General features: G+C 35.6%; 1 protein-coding gene across 2 annotated transcripts in view; it reads left to right on the top strand.

Annotated features, from left to right (window-relative positions):
• Positions 1-17,719, top strand: part of CADM2 (cell adhesion molecule 2) — a 1,088,281-nt gene that overhangs the window by 988,756 nt on the left and 81,806 nt on the right. For both annotated transcript variants that reach the window (XM_067034883.1, XM_059063961.2), the window contains exon 8: positions 16,665-16,843. In XM_067034883.1, coding sequence (XP_066890984.1) covers positions 16,665-16,843 — 179 coding nt within the window. The remainder of the gene's footprint in view (positions 1-16,664; positions 16,844-17,719) is intronic.

Raw genomic sequence — 17,719 nt, 5'->3', positions numbered from 1 at the left:
CTTTGCTGTGCAAAAGCTTTTAAGTTTCATTAGATCCCATATGTTTATTTTTGTTTTTTTCCATTTCTCTAGGAGGTGGGTCAAAAAGGTTCTTGCTGTGATTTATGTCATAGAGTGTTCTACCTATGTTTTCCTCTAAGAGTTTGATAGCGCCTGGTCTTACATTTAGGTCTTTAACCCATTTTGAGTTTATTTTTGTGTGTGGTGTTAGGGAGTGTTCTAATTTCATACTTTTACAGGTAGCTGTCCAGTTTTCCCAGCACCATTTATTGAAGAGGCTGTCTTTTCTCCACTGTATATCCTTCCCTCCTTTATCAAAGATAAGGTGACCATATGTGTGTGGCTTTATCTCTGGGCTTTCTATCCTGTTCCATTTATCTATATTTCTGTTTTTGTGCCAGTACCATACTGTCTTGATTACTGTGGCCTTGTAGTATAGTCTGAAGTCAGGGAGCCTGATTCCTCCAGCTCCATTTTTCGTTCTCAAGATTGCTTTGGCTATTCGGGGTCTTTTGTGTTTCCATACAAATTGTGCAATTTTTTGTTCTAGTTCTGTAAAAAATGCCAGTGGTAATTTGATAGGAATTGCATTGAATCTGTAGATTGCTTTGGGTAATAGAGTCATTTTCACAATATTGATTCTTCCAATCCAAGAACATGGTATATCTCTCCACCTATTTGTATCATCTTTAATTTCTTTCATCAGTGTCTTATAGTTTTCTGCATACAAGTCTTTTGTCTCCTTAGGTAGGTTTATTCCTAGATATTTTATTCTTTTTGTTGCAGTGGTAAATGGGAGTGTTTTCTTAATTTCCCTCTCAGATTTTTCATCATTAGTGTATAAGAATGCCAGAGATTTCTGTGTATTAATTTTGTATCCTGCTACTTTACCAAATTCATTGATTAGTTCTAGTAGTTTTCTGGTAGCATCCTTAGTATTCTCTATGTATAGTATCATGTCATCTGCAAACAGTGACAGCTTTACTTCTTCTTTTCCTATTTGGATTCCTTTTATTTCTTTATTTTCTCTGATTGCTGTGGCTAGAACTTCCAAAACTATGTTGAATAAGAGGGGTGAGAGTGGGCAACCTTGTCTTGTTCCTGATCTTAGTGGAAATGGTTTCAGTTTTTCACCATTGAGAACAATGCTGGCTGTGGGTTTGTCATATATGGCCTTTATTATGTTGAGGAAAGTTCCCTCTATGCCTACTTTCTGCAGGGTTTTTATCATAAATGGGTGTTGAATTTTGTCAAAAGCTTTCTCTGCATCTATTGAGATGATCATATGGTTTTTCTCCTTTAGTTTGTTGATATGGTGTATCTCATTGATTGAATTGCGTATATTGAAGAATCCTTGCATTCCTGGAATAAACCCCACTTGATCATGGTGTATGATCCTTTTAATGTGATGTTGGATTCTGTTTGCTAGTATTTTGTTGAGGATTTTTGCATCTATGTTCATCAGTGATATTGGCCTGTAGTTTTCTTTCTTTGTGATGTCTTTGTCTGGTTTTGGTATCAGGGTGATGGTGGCCTCATAGAATGAGTTTGGGAGTGTTCCTCCCTCTGCTATCTTTTGGAAGAGTTTGAGAAGGATAGGTGTTAGCTCTTCTCTAAATGTTTGATAGAATTCGCCTGTGAAGCCATCTGGTCCTGGGCTTTTGTTTGTTAGAAGATTTTTAATCAGTTTCCATTTCAGTGCTTGTGATTGGTCTGTTCATATTTTCTATTTCTTCCTGGTTCAGTATCAGCAGCTTGTGCATTTCTAAGAATGTGTCCATTTCTTCCAGGTTGTCCATTTTATTGGCATAGAGTTGCTTGTAGTAATCTCTAATAATCTTTTGTATTTCTGCAGTGTCAGTTGTTACATCTCCTTTTTCGTTTCTAATTCTATTGTTTTGAGTCTTCTTCCTTTTTTTCTTGATGAGTCTGGCTAATGGTTTATCAATTTTATTTATCTTCTCAAAGAACCAGCTTTTACTTTTATTGATCTTTGCTATTGTTTCCTTCATTTCTTTTTCATTTATTTCTGATCTGATCTTTATGGTTTCTTTCCTTCTGCTAAATTTGGGGTTTTTTTTGTTCTTCCTTCTCTAATTGCTTCAGGTGCAAAGTTAGGTTGTTTATTTGAGATGTTTCCTGTTTCTTAAGGTATGATTGTATTGCTATAAACTTCCCTCTTAGAACTGCTTTTGCTGTATCCCATAAGTTTTGGGTTGTCGTGTCACCATTGTCATTTGTTTCTAAGTACTTTTTGATTTCTTCTTTGATTTCTTCAGTGATCACTTCGTTATTAAGTAGTGTATTGTTTAGCCTCCATGTGTTTGTATTTTTTACAGATCTCTTCCTGTAATTGATATCTAGTCTCATAGCGTTGTGGTCAGAAAAGATACTTGATACGATTTCAATTTTCTTAAATTTGCCAAGGCTAGATTTGTGACCCAAGATATGATTGATCCTGGAGAATGTTCCATGAGCACCTGAGAAAAATGTGTATTCTATTGTTTTTGGATGGAATGTCCGATAAATATCAGTTAAGTCCATCTTGTTTAATGTATCATTTAAAGCCTCTGTTTCCTTACTTATTTTCTTTTTGGATGATCTATCCATTGGTGACAGTGCGGTGTTAAAGTCCCCTACTATGATTGTGTTACTGTCGATTTCCCCTTTTATGGCTGTTAGCATTTGCTTTATGTATTGAGGTGCTCCTATGTTGGATGCATAAATATTTATAATTGTTATATCTTCTTCATGGATCGATCCCTTGATCATTATGTAGTGTCCTTCTTTGTCTCTTGTAATAGTTTTTATTTTAAAGTCTATTTTGTCTGATATGAGAATTGCTACTCCAGCTTTCTTCTGATTTCCATTTGCATGGAATATCTTTTTCCATCCCCTCACTTTCAGTCTGTAAGTGTCCCTAGGTCTGAAGTGGGTCTCTTGTAGACAGCATATATACGGGTCCTGTTTTTGTATCCATTCAGCCAGTCTGCGTCTTTTGGTGGGAGCATTTAATCCATTTACATTTAAGGTAATTATTGATATGTGTGTTCCTATTACCATTTACTTAATTGTTTCGGGTTGTTCTTGTAGGTCTTTTCCTTCTCTTATGTTTCTTGCTTATAGAAGTTCCTTTAGCATTTGTTGTAAAGCTGGTTTGGTGGTGCTGAACTCACTCAGCTTTTGCTTGTCTGTAAAGGTTTTAATTTCTCCATCAAATCTGAATGAGATCCTTGCTGGGTAGAGTAATCTTGGTTGTAGGTTTTCCTCCTACAATGTCCTGCCACTCCCTTCTGGCTTGCAGAGTTTCTGCTGAAAGATCAGCTATTAACCTTATGGGGATTCCCTTGTGTGTTATTTGTTGTTCTTCCCTTGCTGCTTTTAATATGTTTTCTTTGTATTTAATTTTTGACAGTCTGATTATTATGTGTCTTGGCGTGTTTATCCTTGGGTTTATCCTGTATGGGACTCTCTGTGCTTCCTGGACTTGATTGACTATTTCCTTTCCTATATTAGGGAAGTTTTCAACTATAATCTCTTCAAATATTTTCTCAGTCCCTTTCTTTTTCTCTTCTTCTTCTGGGACCCCTATGATTCGAATGTTGGTGCATTTAATGTTGTCCCAGAGGTCTCTGAGACTGTCCTCAGTTCTTTTCATTCTTTTTTCTTTCTTCTGCTCTGAAGTAGTTATTTCCACTATTTTATCTTCCAGGTCACTTATCCATCTTTCTGCCTCAGTTATTCTGCTATTGGTCCCATCTAGAGTATTTTTCATTTCATTTATTGTGTTGCTCATCGTTACTTGCTTCCTCTTTATTTCTTCTAGATCCTTGTTAACTGTTTCTTGCAATTTGTCTATTCTATTTCCAAGATTTTGAATCATCTTTACTATCATTATTCTGAATTCTTTTTCAGGTAGACTGCCTATTACCTCTTCAATTGTTAGGTCTGGTGTGTTTTTATCTTGCTCCTTCATCTGCTGTGTGTTTTTCTGTCTTCTCATTTCGCTTATCTTACTGTGTTTGGGGTCTCCTTTTTGCAGGCTGCAGGTTCGTAGTTCCCTCTGTTTTTGGTGGCTGTCCCCAGTGGCTGAGGTTGGTTCAGTGAATTGAGCAGGTTTCCTGGTTGGGGGGACTAGTGCCTATGTTCTGGTGGATGAGGCTGGATCTTATCTTTCTGGTGGGCAGGTCCACGTCTGTTGGTGTGTATGGGGATGTTGGTAGCCTTATTATGATTTTAGGCAGCCTCTCTGCTAATGGATGGGGCTGTAGACCTGTCTTGCTCTTTGTTCGGCATAGGGTGTCCAGCACTGTTCATTGCTGGTCCTTGAGTGAAGCTGGGTCTTTGTGTTGAGATGGAGATCTCTGGGAGATTTTCACCGTTTGATATTACGTGGAGCTGGGAGGTCTCTTGTGGACCAGTGTCCTGAGGTTGGTTCTCCCACCTCAGAGACACAGCCTTGACACCTGGCTGGAGTGCCAAAAGCCTTTAATCCACATGGCTTAAAATAAAAGGGAGAAAAAAATAGAAAGGCAAGAAAGGAAAGAAGGAAGGAAGGAGGAAGGAATGGAAGGAAGGAAGGAAGAAAGGGAGGGAGGAAGAAAGGAATGGAGGAAGGAAGAAAGGAAGGAAGGGAGGAGGGAAAAAAGGAAGAAAGAAAGGGAGAAGACAAAATAAAGTAGGGTAAAATATAGTTATTAAAATAAAAAATAATTATTAAGAAGAAAAATTTCTATTAAAGAAAACAAACAAACAAACAAAAAACGGGTCGGTCTAACCCTAGGACAAATGGTGAAAACAAAGCTATACAGACAAAATCTCACACAGCAGCACACACATACACACTCAGAAAAAGAAAAAAGCGGAAAATAATAGTATATCTTGCTCCCAAAGTCCACCTCCTCAACTTGGGATATTTCACTGTCTATTCAGGTTTTCCACAGATGCAGGGCACTTCAAGTTGACTGTGGAGCTTTAATCCGCTGCTTCTGAGGCTGCTGGGAGAGACCTCTCCCTTTCCTCTTTGTTCACACAGCTCCTGGGGTCCAGCTTTGGACTTGGCCCCGCCTCTGTGCGTAGGTCATCCGAGGGCGTCTGCCCTTCGCTCAGACAGGACGGGGTTAAAGGAGCAGCTGATTCGTGGTCTCTGGCTCACTCAGGCGGGGGCTAGGGAGTGGCACGGATGTGGGGCGAGCCTGAGACATCAGAGGCCGGCGTGACGCTGCACCGGCCGGAGGCGCGCCGCACGTTCTCCCGGGGAAGCTGTCCCTGGATCCCGGGACCCCGGCAGTGGCGGGCTGCACAGGCTCCCGGGAGGGGCGGTGTGGAGAGTGACCTGTGTTCGCACACAGGCCTCTTGGTGCCCGCAGCAGCAACCCTAGCGTCCCATACCCGTCTCTGTTGTCCGTGCTGACAGCCGCGGCTCGTGCCCGTTTCTGGAGTTCATTTACGAGGTGCCCTTAATCCCCTCTCCTCGCGCCCCAGGAAGCAAAGAGGCAAGAAAAAGTCTCTTGTCTCTTCGGTAGCTCCACACCCGTTTCTGGAGCTCCTTTAAGCGGCGCGCTTAAACCCCTCTCCTTGCGCACCAGGAGGCAAAGAGGGAAGAAAAGGTCTCTTGCCTCTTTGGCAGCTCCAGACTTCAACTGGACTCCCTCCCAGCTAGCTGTGGTGCACTAACCCCTTCAGGCTGTTTTCACTCTGTCAACTCCAGACCTTTCGCTGGGATCCAACTGAAGCCCGAGGCTCAGCTCCCAGCCCCGCCCACCCCGGCGGGTGAGCAGACAAGCCTCTTGGGCTGGTGAGTGCTGTTGGCACCGATCCTCTGCGGGAATCTCTCCGCTTTGCCCTCCTCACCCTGTTGCTGCACTTTCCTCCGCGGCTCTGAAGCTTCCCCCTCCACCACCCGCAGTCTCCGCCCCCGAAGGGGCTTCTAGTGTGTGGACACCTTTCTTCCTTCACAGCTCCCTCCCACTGGTGCAGGTCCCATCCCTATTCTTTTGTCTCTCTTTATTCTTTTTTCTTTTGCCCTACCCAGGTACGTGGGGAGTTTCTTGCCTTTTGTGAGGTCTGAGGTCTTCTGCCAGCGTTCGGTGGGTGTTCTATAGGAGAAGTTCCACGTGTAGATGTATTTCTGATGTATCTGTGAGGAGGAAGGTGATCCCTGCGTCTTACTCTTCCTCCATCTTCTCGCTCCCCTATTTTCTATTTCTACTACATGTTTCTAAACTTGTAGGCAAGAAGTACCTTAAAAAGTCAGAATCAAGTAGCATATGCTCAGATTAATCAGGGTAGAAGAAATCCATTTCTCATTTTCTATTGAGATTTTAAATCTATTGATGAAGTTAACATTGATTTTATTGTCCCATCTAAATCTAATCTTTAATGTAATGAGACTCCTCCTACTTGACACTATACTAGTGCAATAGTTGATTTCAGGAATTTACATGAGTAGATAAATTCAGAATCAGACTTTCAACTTTCAATTTAACGGAATAAGTAGGCTTGATTTTCCACTTCAAACTGACTTCATTTATCACTGCATTAAACACCTTTGACCCTATCAGGCAGAAGTACTGATGGTGATATTTGAATAGGGGCTTTCATTGTTGAGACTTTCAACAGGAATCACTGGGATTCTCAAACTGCAAATAGAAGGGGAAAAAATGATTGCTTTTCATAAAAAGAATTTTTCAAGTATAGGAAATATCATGTCTATTCTGAGCAAAGGCTAACCCTTAAGAATTATGTGGATATAGCAAGAGACTGAAGAACACGTCCAGAAACCACTAAAAACAGAAGGGAGTGGAGACCAATGAGGAAAGAAAGCTAAGGAACTATTTCACTCTTTCTCTCTCTCTTACACACACAAATACACAAAGACATATTTATTAAATGAAATACAAATAACTGCAACAGGCTAGAAACACAATGGAAAATTACATACGTTAAAGAGAAGTAGTTAAATTTTCTCCACCTGCATAATTTCTTCAAGTCTCCTTTTCCTTTTTTTTCCTCTTCACTTATTGTATTATTCCAGCCCTAAATATTTGAAATATCAGGACAGAGCCAACTTAACAAATGATGATACCAGCTGTATCAAAATACAGATTTTTCAAAAATAATTATTCTAAATATTATGTTAAAGAGCTATAAGGGGCAGAAATGTGTACATATAATCATATATTTTAAACATTTATGAAAATACATGGGGCACATTTCCACATAAAAGAAAAACAAAACTTTTGTTTTTTGGCTGCGTTGGGTCTTTGTTGTTGTGTGTGGGCTTTCTCTAGTTGTGGTAAGCGGGGGCTACTCTTCATTGCAGTGGCTTCTCTTGTTGCAGAGCACAGGCTTTAGGCACGCGGGCTTCAGTAATTGTGGCACGTGGGCTCAGTAATTGGGACTCGCGGTCTCAATAGTTGTGACGCACAGGCTTAGTTGCTCCGCAGCACGTGGGATCTTCCCAGACCAGGGAATGAACCCCTGTCCCCTGCATTGGCAGGCAGATTCTTAACCACTGCGCCACCAGGGATGTCCCAGAACTTTTTTTTTTTAAGTCATGAAATACTCAAAGACACAGTAATGAAATTTATTTTGCTTCAAATTTGCCTTTCATTGCTCTTTACATTCTTGCATGACGACTTCAAGAACAGTATTTAAAAAACAAACAAACCATTACCCTCTCCTCATTTTTTTTCAGTTACTTTAGATGTTCTGACAGACAAGATGGAAAAGTTGGGTTCATCAGGGCTGAGAAATAACCAGTTAAGCACAATGGATGGGAAAAGAAAAAAATATTGATTGCATAGTAATACTGATTAAAGAGAGAAGTAAAGTTAGGAGTGGATTGAAGAATAAAGATAAATGATGGGTTCAGTAGTTAGGATTGGATGTTTTGATGATGAACTGAATAGTGTGCTGAAAAGATGGAAGGCTGTGATCAGAAAGATTGAAATATTGATATTTAAGGAAGTGAAGTCATGATGATGACAAAGTTTAGTGTATGATTATGGCTGAGTAGGGCTAACAAAATAATTATTGGATATGAGAGGTTTGGGGAACTGAGAAGTCAAGGTATTGGATAAGTTATAAATGTAAATATGTAGGTCAATGAAGTTTAAAGAGATTCTTTCTTGTTCCTGTGACATTAATTTCTTTTGACTTCTCTAAGACATACTGGATTTCATTGTCTTTCTTTTCTCATCTCCTAAGTGTTTGGGAATCTGTTCTTTTGTTTTCTCTCTTAAGCTTGGACACTTGCTTGGCTCCAATCTCTGTATAAATTCTAGTCCTGCCCTCTGCTGCAGTTTCTAATTTCTCATTCCTTATTGCTAAGTGGAGATGTATTTCTTGATTTTCTTCCATCACTTGAATTTAGTGTTTCTTAAACTGAAATCATCAACTTTTTCTTTCCACTGTATCTCAGTTTGTTTCCACCCTGATTTATGTTTTGTTTGTTTGTCATTTGGTTGGTTAGTTGGTTGGTCTTGCATTGTTATTTTTTTCCTATTCAGGTCTAAGATTGTTCTCATACAGACTAGACTCCATAAGGAGAGTTTCTCCTCCGTTTTCACTAACACCATACATTTCTAGCTCCGAAAAGTTATGTTTACTTTCCCAAGAACTCTCCTATTATATTTTATTATTCTGTGCTTTCCTTTATTATTACTCCAACTTCATGTAAATCTTTGTTTTCTCTCTTCAGAACTCTATATATGGTCTCTTCATTGAATTTTTCTTTTTTAGGTATTTCACATTGCTATACTTAAAGGAAACTCTGCTCAGAAATATTTACTTCTCAGAAGAGTTAATAAAGCATTTTTATTTTTCAGGAAAGTCTGGATTTTTCCACCTGATACTCAAGGCCAGGGTTGAGTGCCAGGCTAAAAAACATACAGGTTTAAATGTACAGGTTTGTGTTTTTAGCCCCCACCTCTCTATTCCAAACTTTTTCATTTCTTTGCTTTTGTTCATCCTCCTCTTTATGACCAGAATGTTCCCTACCATATTTCATTCTGTATTCCATATTAACAGCATCATCAGTCTTCTGGTCTAATAGTAAAATAATACTTTTTCATGTTCAGCTTCATGTCCTAAAAACTTTGTCTCAGACTAAGCTTCTTATGAGCATATTTGGTCCTGTTCCTTAATATCAACTTACATCTTGGCTTTTGATTTTATTACTCCCAACTCAGTTATCACATCAAATACTTTTACTTTGCCCTTTCTTAATTTGTTATCTTAGCCAATAACACTATCACCTAGTAACCTTATACTCTTTCCTGGCATTCACCATGTTTAAATTCATCTATTCAACAATACAGCCTCTGGAAGGCAAGCCTCTTAACCAGGATTCTGACTCCTCTTGAGCTGTCATCTTCCATTTCTACTGCTCAAAATCCTGCTATAATTAGAGAGATGAGTCAAAAGTTATATCTTTCATAAAGCCTGTTGCAATGTTCCTAATATAGATATGATGAATCTTTATGATTTTTATAACTCATTTATGCCACTTACCATATCCTGCCAAATGTTATGTTTGATTAGACATATTTTTTGTAAACTATTAACGTGTAATATCCCAGAGAACAGATATTATTTTAGTTTCCTTATGTCCCTCATAATTCCTGGTTCAAAACTTGCACTGATTTGTTTATAGATACTTGTTAGATAATAATTGTGTAACTTTATGAAGTATCTAGTCAAGAATATATAGGTATACTTTAATTAACAACAACAATAAAAATGTTTATTGATCTGTTACCTGTCTTAAGATGTAAGTGTAAGAGTAGGACATTTTCTGGTAATTAAACCCATCAAGACTCATTGAAGATTACTCTACTATAAACGTTTCTGAAGTTTTGTTTTCCCTTAAGCAAAACTATATGTATAAAGACAGACACATAAATGTTTCATTGATTATGTTTTTAAACGAACCTCAATTGTGATAAGTAAAACATTCTAAGTTAACTTGGCTAATAGTAAAAGTTATTTGATGTTTTAAGAATTGCTCCCATGAAAAGTATAAAATCAATATCAGAATAATATATAATTATATATTATTATATATATTATATATATAATATATATATTATATATTATTATATATTATATATATATAACTTATAATTAAGTTATACAAGAATCAAATCTGAGGAAAAATCACAGCTTGTATGTATTCTCCAAGGGCCTAGATCAATATTTTTACAATAATTAAGAATATACCTTTCAATATATATAGAAAGTTGCTTACAAACTATGTTCAGAAACATCTCGTTTGATCCTCAGTAACAAAATAATCCTTTATGTATCTTTAAATTTGAAATGATCAACATAATAAATAACTCCACAAGTAATCCCTTTCAGTCTCTTTCTGTTTATCTTCCACATCCTTTGCTTCCAACTGAGACGCATTACAAAATTGTGTTTTGAATTGGTTTCACAGCTTTAGGAAAGGCTACTCTTTGAACTTCCTTTGTATTTTAAATTCTAAAAAAGGGGCAAGCAACCCCAGATTCTGTTTTCCTATTTTCCTTTTCTCTTTTTCCTCACTTGATTGACAAAGTTTGGACTGTGGTTTATGGATACAGTATCCATCTACCCAATGGAGATCGCCTAGGCTAGATTTCTCTCAGAATCCTCCCTATGGGAACCAAGTAAAATTAAAATTCTGCACTTGAAAACAATTTCAGACCCGGTTTTCAATGAATTTTCGTTTAAGTTCTCTCCCTTCATTTCTCTAAAAATTTGATAGCATAAATGCTGAGGTTTTATATACAGAGTCTGCAGTATAATTTCTTGATTTAAAAGTTTGCTTAAAGCAGACATAGGAATCAAGATGTTTACATAACTTCCACCACCTTCTTTCACTTTAGAGTAAAAATATTATAAGAAATAGAGGGGAATTAGGCTTTTAAAAAAATCTCCTAAATATTGAAGCTTCAATCACATCTACTGCCACCCATGGAATTTCTAAACTGAAATAAATGCAGTAGTCATCTTCATGTGCCATATACGTATATAAGGCCCCAAGTTATTAAATATAAGTTCATGCTTTGTCTTATATTAAAGGAAATGTAAGATATATGTAATTGTAGTATGTAATTTCTTTCTTTTTCCTTTGAGCCAGAACAAGATGTTTACTTGAATGCTATTACAGTGACTTATTTTTTTTCTTTTATCTAGAAAAAGTAACTTAATTTCCACAGGATTAATTTTAGAATTAGAACCCAACATGTTCTGGGCTTATTGAAGGAAAAGACATTGCAGAACTCAAGGAGGATATGGCCATTTGGGAAAAGGAAGATACTGGAGAGTATATCCATTCCAAAATTTGGAAGACCTTTTACTCTTGTCCACTTTGTAAGGATACTAGGAGAATTCTTTCCTTAGGAGATCTGTATTGTGGGACTGATATTTCTATAAATGAACTGCTTATTCTTTATTCTTCTCAAGCATGAGCCTAAAAGGGAAAATGGGAGCTATGACAGCAAAGCTCATCAATAGTCTCATCAATAGGTATTCTCATCAATACCTAGGGAGTGAATGATTCCATATGCAGTTGGAAGAATTAGAGGGATTATTACTGTGGCATAACTTTACAGAATAAATGCACCAATGACTAGCTCAGGAGTTTCAGTGGATATTAGTAATTATTATTAAATCAAATATTAAATAAACCGGTAGTCTGAGAAAGTTGTGGCAATTCTTTCCAACACTAATTTATAAATAAGGAATTGTTAAAGACATCAGAGATTCTCCTATTAGATATCTACAAAACAATGATTCAATAAAAGTTTTTAAAAAGTCTGTTAAGATAAAAACAACTTCACCAAGACGTTAGAATACAAGAGAATAAATATACAAGCATATTTGGTTCCTTTTTTCACTTTTATTTTCTTGTTGTTTTTTGCTTACCCTAGGAAGAAACTGCTACACAAATATTTTTAGGTGCCTAAGAAAACAAAACATCTTTTTCAGCCTTATGGATTTGATAGACAAACATACATTTAATTTCATCTCGTTCAGAAGATTTTCTACTTTTAGTTGAAAATTAATTTCTTTGAAAGGGGCAACTCTCTGGATTGGCTATCTTAATATTCTTGCTGTGGAGTATTATCTCATGCCTGATGCTGTGTCACTGTCCTCTTATTCCTGGTGTCTGGCTCCTACTCTTTTTCAGCCTTATCACGTAGAAACTGTAGACTGGAACCACTTTTTAAATGATCTTCTTTGGTTGCCTGAAAAGCAGGGAAGATTTTTATTCATTTGCAGCAAGAAACCCAATCATTCTAGGTTCCAATTAGAGGAAGCCTAGGGGCCCTCTTTATTAAGATGAAACACAAATTGTATCAAGACTTGCTAAACCAGTTAATATTTTTATGGTGAAGCTTATTTTATTAAGAAGCTTGAACATTTTAAGTACTAATTGGAATATGTGTAGGCTATTTTTAATCGATGTGTAAACTCTAACCTCCATTTTGTTAAAATTGCATCTTATGGTACTAACATTTTTTGCCACCTTGAAGATTTATCTTTCAGAGTACAATCAAGAATCCTGCAACGTTTGGTGTCAGGAGTGACTTATACTGCTATAATCTCCTGTTAACCATTTTTGCAGCTGTTTGTTCATTATTTCCTAAAAAAGAGAATTATTATTTTAGAAAAAAAGTTTTTTAAATACTGGCAACTTGAATAATTTTTCTAGATCTTTAACTTCATTTCTATACACAAAATTTAAAATATATATCTAAATTTAATTACATATTTACAGAGCCATGTGCTTTAAGATATGACTTAAAGTTTATGAACACTAACAGAGAAAAAATTGACAGTTTAGATTTGGGGAGTATAATTTTATGTATGGAAATGTATAGGTACTTGCATATAATTTATCTGTGTGTTTAAATTCCAACTTATATATGAAGAAATATTGCCTCTTAATATAATAAAATACTTCTATTAAACAGTATTTTAAGGATGAATTTTCTGAAATTCAAATTATCCTTAATGTAACTGTTATCTTAATGTTGGCCTTCTGTGGCTTTGTAGAAAGGATGCAATTTCTAATTATTTCAGTTACATGCAGTTAATCATAATTTTATTGTGCCAGCTTTTTTCTTTAAAGAATTTTAAGGATGTCTATGGTCCAAGATTATCGAGTCTATCAGTTTTAAAATAAGCATTAGTAAATTCAAATAGCAACAAGCAAATGTGGAATATGTGAAGAAAGTTGAGAAGTATTAATGGTTTGACTTTTATTAAAGATGCTATCAAAATGAGTTGTCTATATAATTGGATGATATAAATTATTGTATTATTCTAATGTTTTTAGATAACAAGCTTTTACTAAAAAACTAAGCAATTTTTTACCACATTGCTGATCTACTTATTTTGATACAATTTACAATATTTATTATTATTTGGTTCACAGCTTTTATTTCTTTTACAAAATTTTGTCAGAAAAATATATATTCTTCATCTTAGAAAAGCTGTGGTAGTCATAGGCACCACTTATCAAGACCTATGTTCTAATTGTATTCACAACAACAAAGCATAAGTTCAACATTTTCACCAAAATAAACAAATAATTAAAGCTTTTTTGAAAATAATTTACAATGGTAAGATAAAATCATGTTTAAATTTAAAAACTTTGACATAGAAGAACTAGGAAAATATTCATCATGTTAGAACACAAGGGGTAGTGGGCAAAGTATTGAATGTGGATTCAGACCAGGGTTTGAATACATCTCGAATCTTCTATATTATTATCTGCATTATATTTTTTAAAATGATACTCACCATGTTCTTATGAGGATTATAGTAAATCTACATAAAGTAACTAGGACATTGTCAACACACGGTGATGGGTACTAATAACCATTCTTATCATTAACAATTACATAAGACTGAACCCCTTGAAGACAGAAATTCATGATTCATTTATCCTTTCTTCTCTGAAAGCAGATTTTGAGAATTCTTTGCAAGTATTTGATTAAAGGAGAACTGTCAGTTTCTATGAATTCAGTTTTTTCTTAGATTCCACATATAAGTGAAGCCATATAGTATCCATCTTTCTCTGTCTGACTTTTCTACTTAGCATAATGCCCTCAAGGTCCATCCATATTGTCACAAATGGCAGGATTTCCTTCTTTTCTTATGACTGAATAATATTCCATTATATTTGGAATTTATTTTCTTTATCCATTCATTTGTAAATGGACACTTAGGTGTTCCCATGTCTTGGCTATTGTAAATAGTGCTAAAATGGATATGGGTGCAGATACCTTTTTGAAACAGTGATTTTTTTTTTTTTCCCTTTGGATATATACCCACAGGTAGGATCACTGGACCATATGGTAATTCTATTTTTAATTTTTTGAGGAACCTCCATACTGTTCTCCATAGTGCCTGCACCAATTTACATTCCCAACCACCAGTGTAGGAGGTTCCCTTTTCTCCACACCCTCCCCAACAGTTATTACTTCTTGTCCTTTAGAAGGCAGCCATTCTAACAAGTATAAGTGTTATCTCATTGTGGTTTCGATTTTCATTTCCCTGGCTGTTAGTGATGTTGCGCATCTCTTCATGTACCTGTTGTCCATTTGCATATCTCCTTTGGAAAACATGTCTATTCAGATTATCTGTTTTTAATCAGGGTTTTTTGCTGCTGACTTGTATGAGCTCTTTCTTTATTTTGAATATTTACCCCTTATCTTATTTACCCAGACATAATATTTGCAAATAATTTCTCTCATTCCATAGGCTGCCTTTTCATTTTTTAAGTTGTTTCTTTTGCTGTGCTGAAACTTTTTAATTTGATGTGGTCCCACTTGATTATTTTTGCTTTTGTTGTCTTTGCTTTTGGGTGTTAAATCCGAAAAATCATCACCAAGACCAATGCCAAGGAGCTTCTTTCCTGTTTAAGGTTTTCAGGTCTTACATTCAAGTTTTTAATCCATTTTGAGTTGATGTCTATGTATATTGTAAAATAGGGGCCCAGCTTTACTCTTTTGTGTGTGGCACTTCGGTTTTCCCTGCACTATTTATTGAAGAGGCTGTCCTTTCCCCTATTGTGTATTCTTGCCTCCTTTGTCAAAAATTAATTGACCGTATATGCAGGGGTTTATTTTTGAGCCTTCTAGTCCATTTATCTGTCTATATTTTTGCCGATATCATACTCTTTTAATTACTATATCTTTGAAATATCATTTGAAATCAGGAAGTGTGAAACCTCCAGCTTTTTCCTTCTTTCTCAAGATTGCTTGCCTATTTGGGGCCTTTTGTTGTTGCATGCACATTTTAGGATTGTATGTTCTTTTTATGTGAAAAATGCCATTGGAATTTTGATAGGGATTGCATGGAATTTGTAGATTGGTTTGGGTAGTATAGACATTTAATATTAATTCTTTCAATCTATGAGCAAAGACCATCTTTGCATTTATTTGACCTCTTCAGTTTCTTTCATTAATGTCTTATAGTTTTCAGTGTACAGATCTTTCACCCCCTTGGTTACATTTTTTTCTAAGTATTCTATTCTTTTTGATGTGATTTTAAAATAGATTTTCTTAATTTCTGTTTCTGATATTTCATTGTTGGTATATAGAAATTCAATTGATTTTTGTCTATTGATTTTGTATCTTATAACTTTACTGAATTCATTTATTAGTTTTAAGAATTTTTTAGTGGAATTTTTAGGTTTTTCTTTGTATGCTATCATATCATCTGCAAATGAAGACAGTTTTACTTCTTCCTTTCCAATTTGGTTACCTGTTATTTATTTTCCTGCTTAATTGCTCTGGCTAGGACTTCCAGTAAAATGTTGAATAAAAGTGGCCAGAGGCAGGGGTGGGGGATAGGGGAAATGGGTGAAGGTGGTCAAAAGGTACAAAATTCAAGTTATAAGGTAAGTTATGAGGATATAATGTATAGTATGCCAAGTATAGTTAATAATACTGGATTGTATATTTTAAAGTTGTTAAGAGAGTAGATCTTAAAATTTCTCATCACAAGAAAAAAAATATAACTATGTGAGGTGATGGATGTTCACTAAACTTATTGTGGTAATCATGTGGCAACATTTACATATATCAAATCATTATGCTCTGCACCTTAAACTATTGCAGTGTTGTGTGTCAGTTATATCTCAGTAAAGCTAAGGAGGAAAGAAAAGAGATAACTGGCAGGAAATAAACCTCTAGAGGGATGAGAAAGCAGGAAAGGTAAGGGGGAGAAATTTCAGGTGGTTTCAGGCAAAGCTGTGCCACCACAATGGTGGGCCCAAATGCAAAGGTATAATTCCAGGTACCTCTGTGGAAGGCTGCTCCAATAGCCCACAGGCAATCCTCCAGAGACCAGCAGGTATGAGACATTTAGCCACAGAATCTGGGCAGCAGGACCTGCTATCTATCAGTGACTACTATAGTGACTGAACTAATTAGCTCCTTAATACATTTCTGCTTAGTTAAGGAGAATAGAATAAAATTATAATTGCCATACCTCCAAAATTTTCTGAGTGAGTACATTATGATTCCTTTGGTACCTTATAGAAGTTAGCATAGTTATTCATGAAATGGGTGTTAAATATTTATAAATTGCTTAATTAATTCACAGAATATGTAACATTTCATATATTTTTTGTTTATATGCATGTTTAAATCCAATAGGCCAGAACCTGTTTTGTGGACAAAGGATGGCGGAGAATTACCAGATCCTGACCGAATGGTTGTGAGTGGTAGGGAGCTAAACATTCTTTTCCTCAACAAAACGGATAATGGTACATATCGATGTGAAGCCACAAATACCATTGGCCAAAGCAGCGCAGAGTATGTTCTCATTGTACATGGTGAGTACCTTTTGACATTATTATACATGTGAGAATGACCTGAAAAACTGCTTAAATTTATCAAAATCTTTAGAATAATAAACAAATTTAAGTGGGTTTTCTTTTTCTTTCACAAGGACTTCTCATAAGTGTAAATATTTCCAAGATTCACAATTAATATGTTTCAAGTCAAACTAATAAAATAAAATTACAGCCTATACTCGAAATAAAATTTATATTTGTGAAAGATTTTTTAATTATAAATATACTGTATAATATTTGGTGGTGAATAGTAAATCATATTAATGGTTTTCTTTACATTTTACAAATAAATGCTTTAAATTATAAATTAGAATCATGAAAACAATATTTTTCCTGAGTTAGTTTTGGTAGTATTATCATAAAAATATGCTTTATAATCACTATTACTAGTTTTACAAAGAGATATAGCATGTAATTGAGATGTAGCAAAAAACAGAGGTGTACAATACTAGTGAAAACTGCACTAATTTCTTATGAACAATAATTTGAAACACCCACAGACATTTTTTTTCTCCTCTGCAATAACCTCACAATTTGAGTAAATATAGGAAAATGGCAAAAACACATGCCAGTACCCAAGATTAAAAAGAATCTCTGTTTTTCCTAAACTCCAAAAGCCAGGACAAGTTGTTCATGAGGTAGCTTTAACATATTGTTAGATGAAGATGAACTTTTCTGAAATCGATAAATATCACAATAAACAAAATTACTCAGGTTTCTTTATTGCAAGACTTCTCAGAGTTTATTTATAGGGTACAATGTGAATCTCCAAGAGAAAAAAGCATTAGAGAATGTAAGATTTTTCTCATATAGTTCACCAAGAAAACTTTTTTTAAGACTAATGTTGTGTTCTAA

This window comes from Kogia breviceps, chromosome 5 (genome assembly GCF_026419965.1).
Source record: "Kogia breviceps isolate mKogBre1 chromosome 5, mKogBre1 haplotype 1, whole genome shotgun sequence".
NCBI classification, from domain to species: domain Eukaryota; kingdom Metazoa; phylum Chordata; class Mammalia; order Artiodactyla; family Physeteridae; genus Kogia; species Kogia breviceps.
The sequence above is the reverse complement of the archived record's forward strand: the minus strand, read 5'-3'. Positions and strand labels throughout refer to the sequence as shown.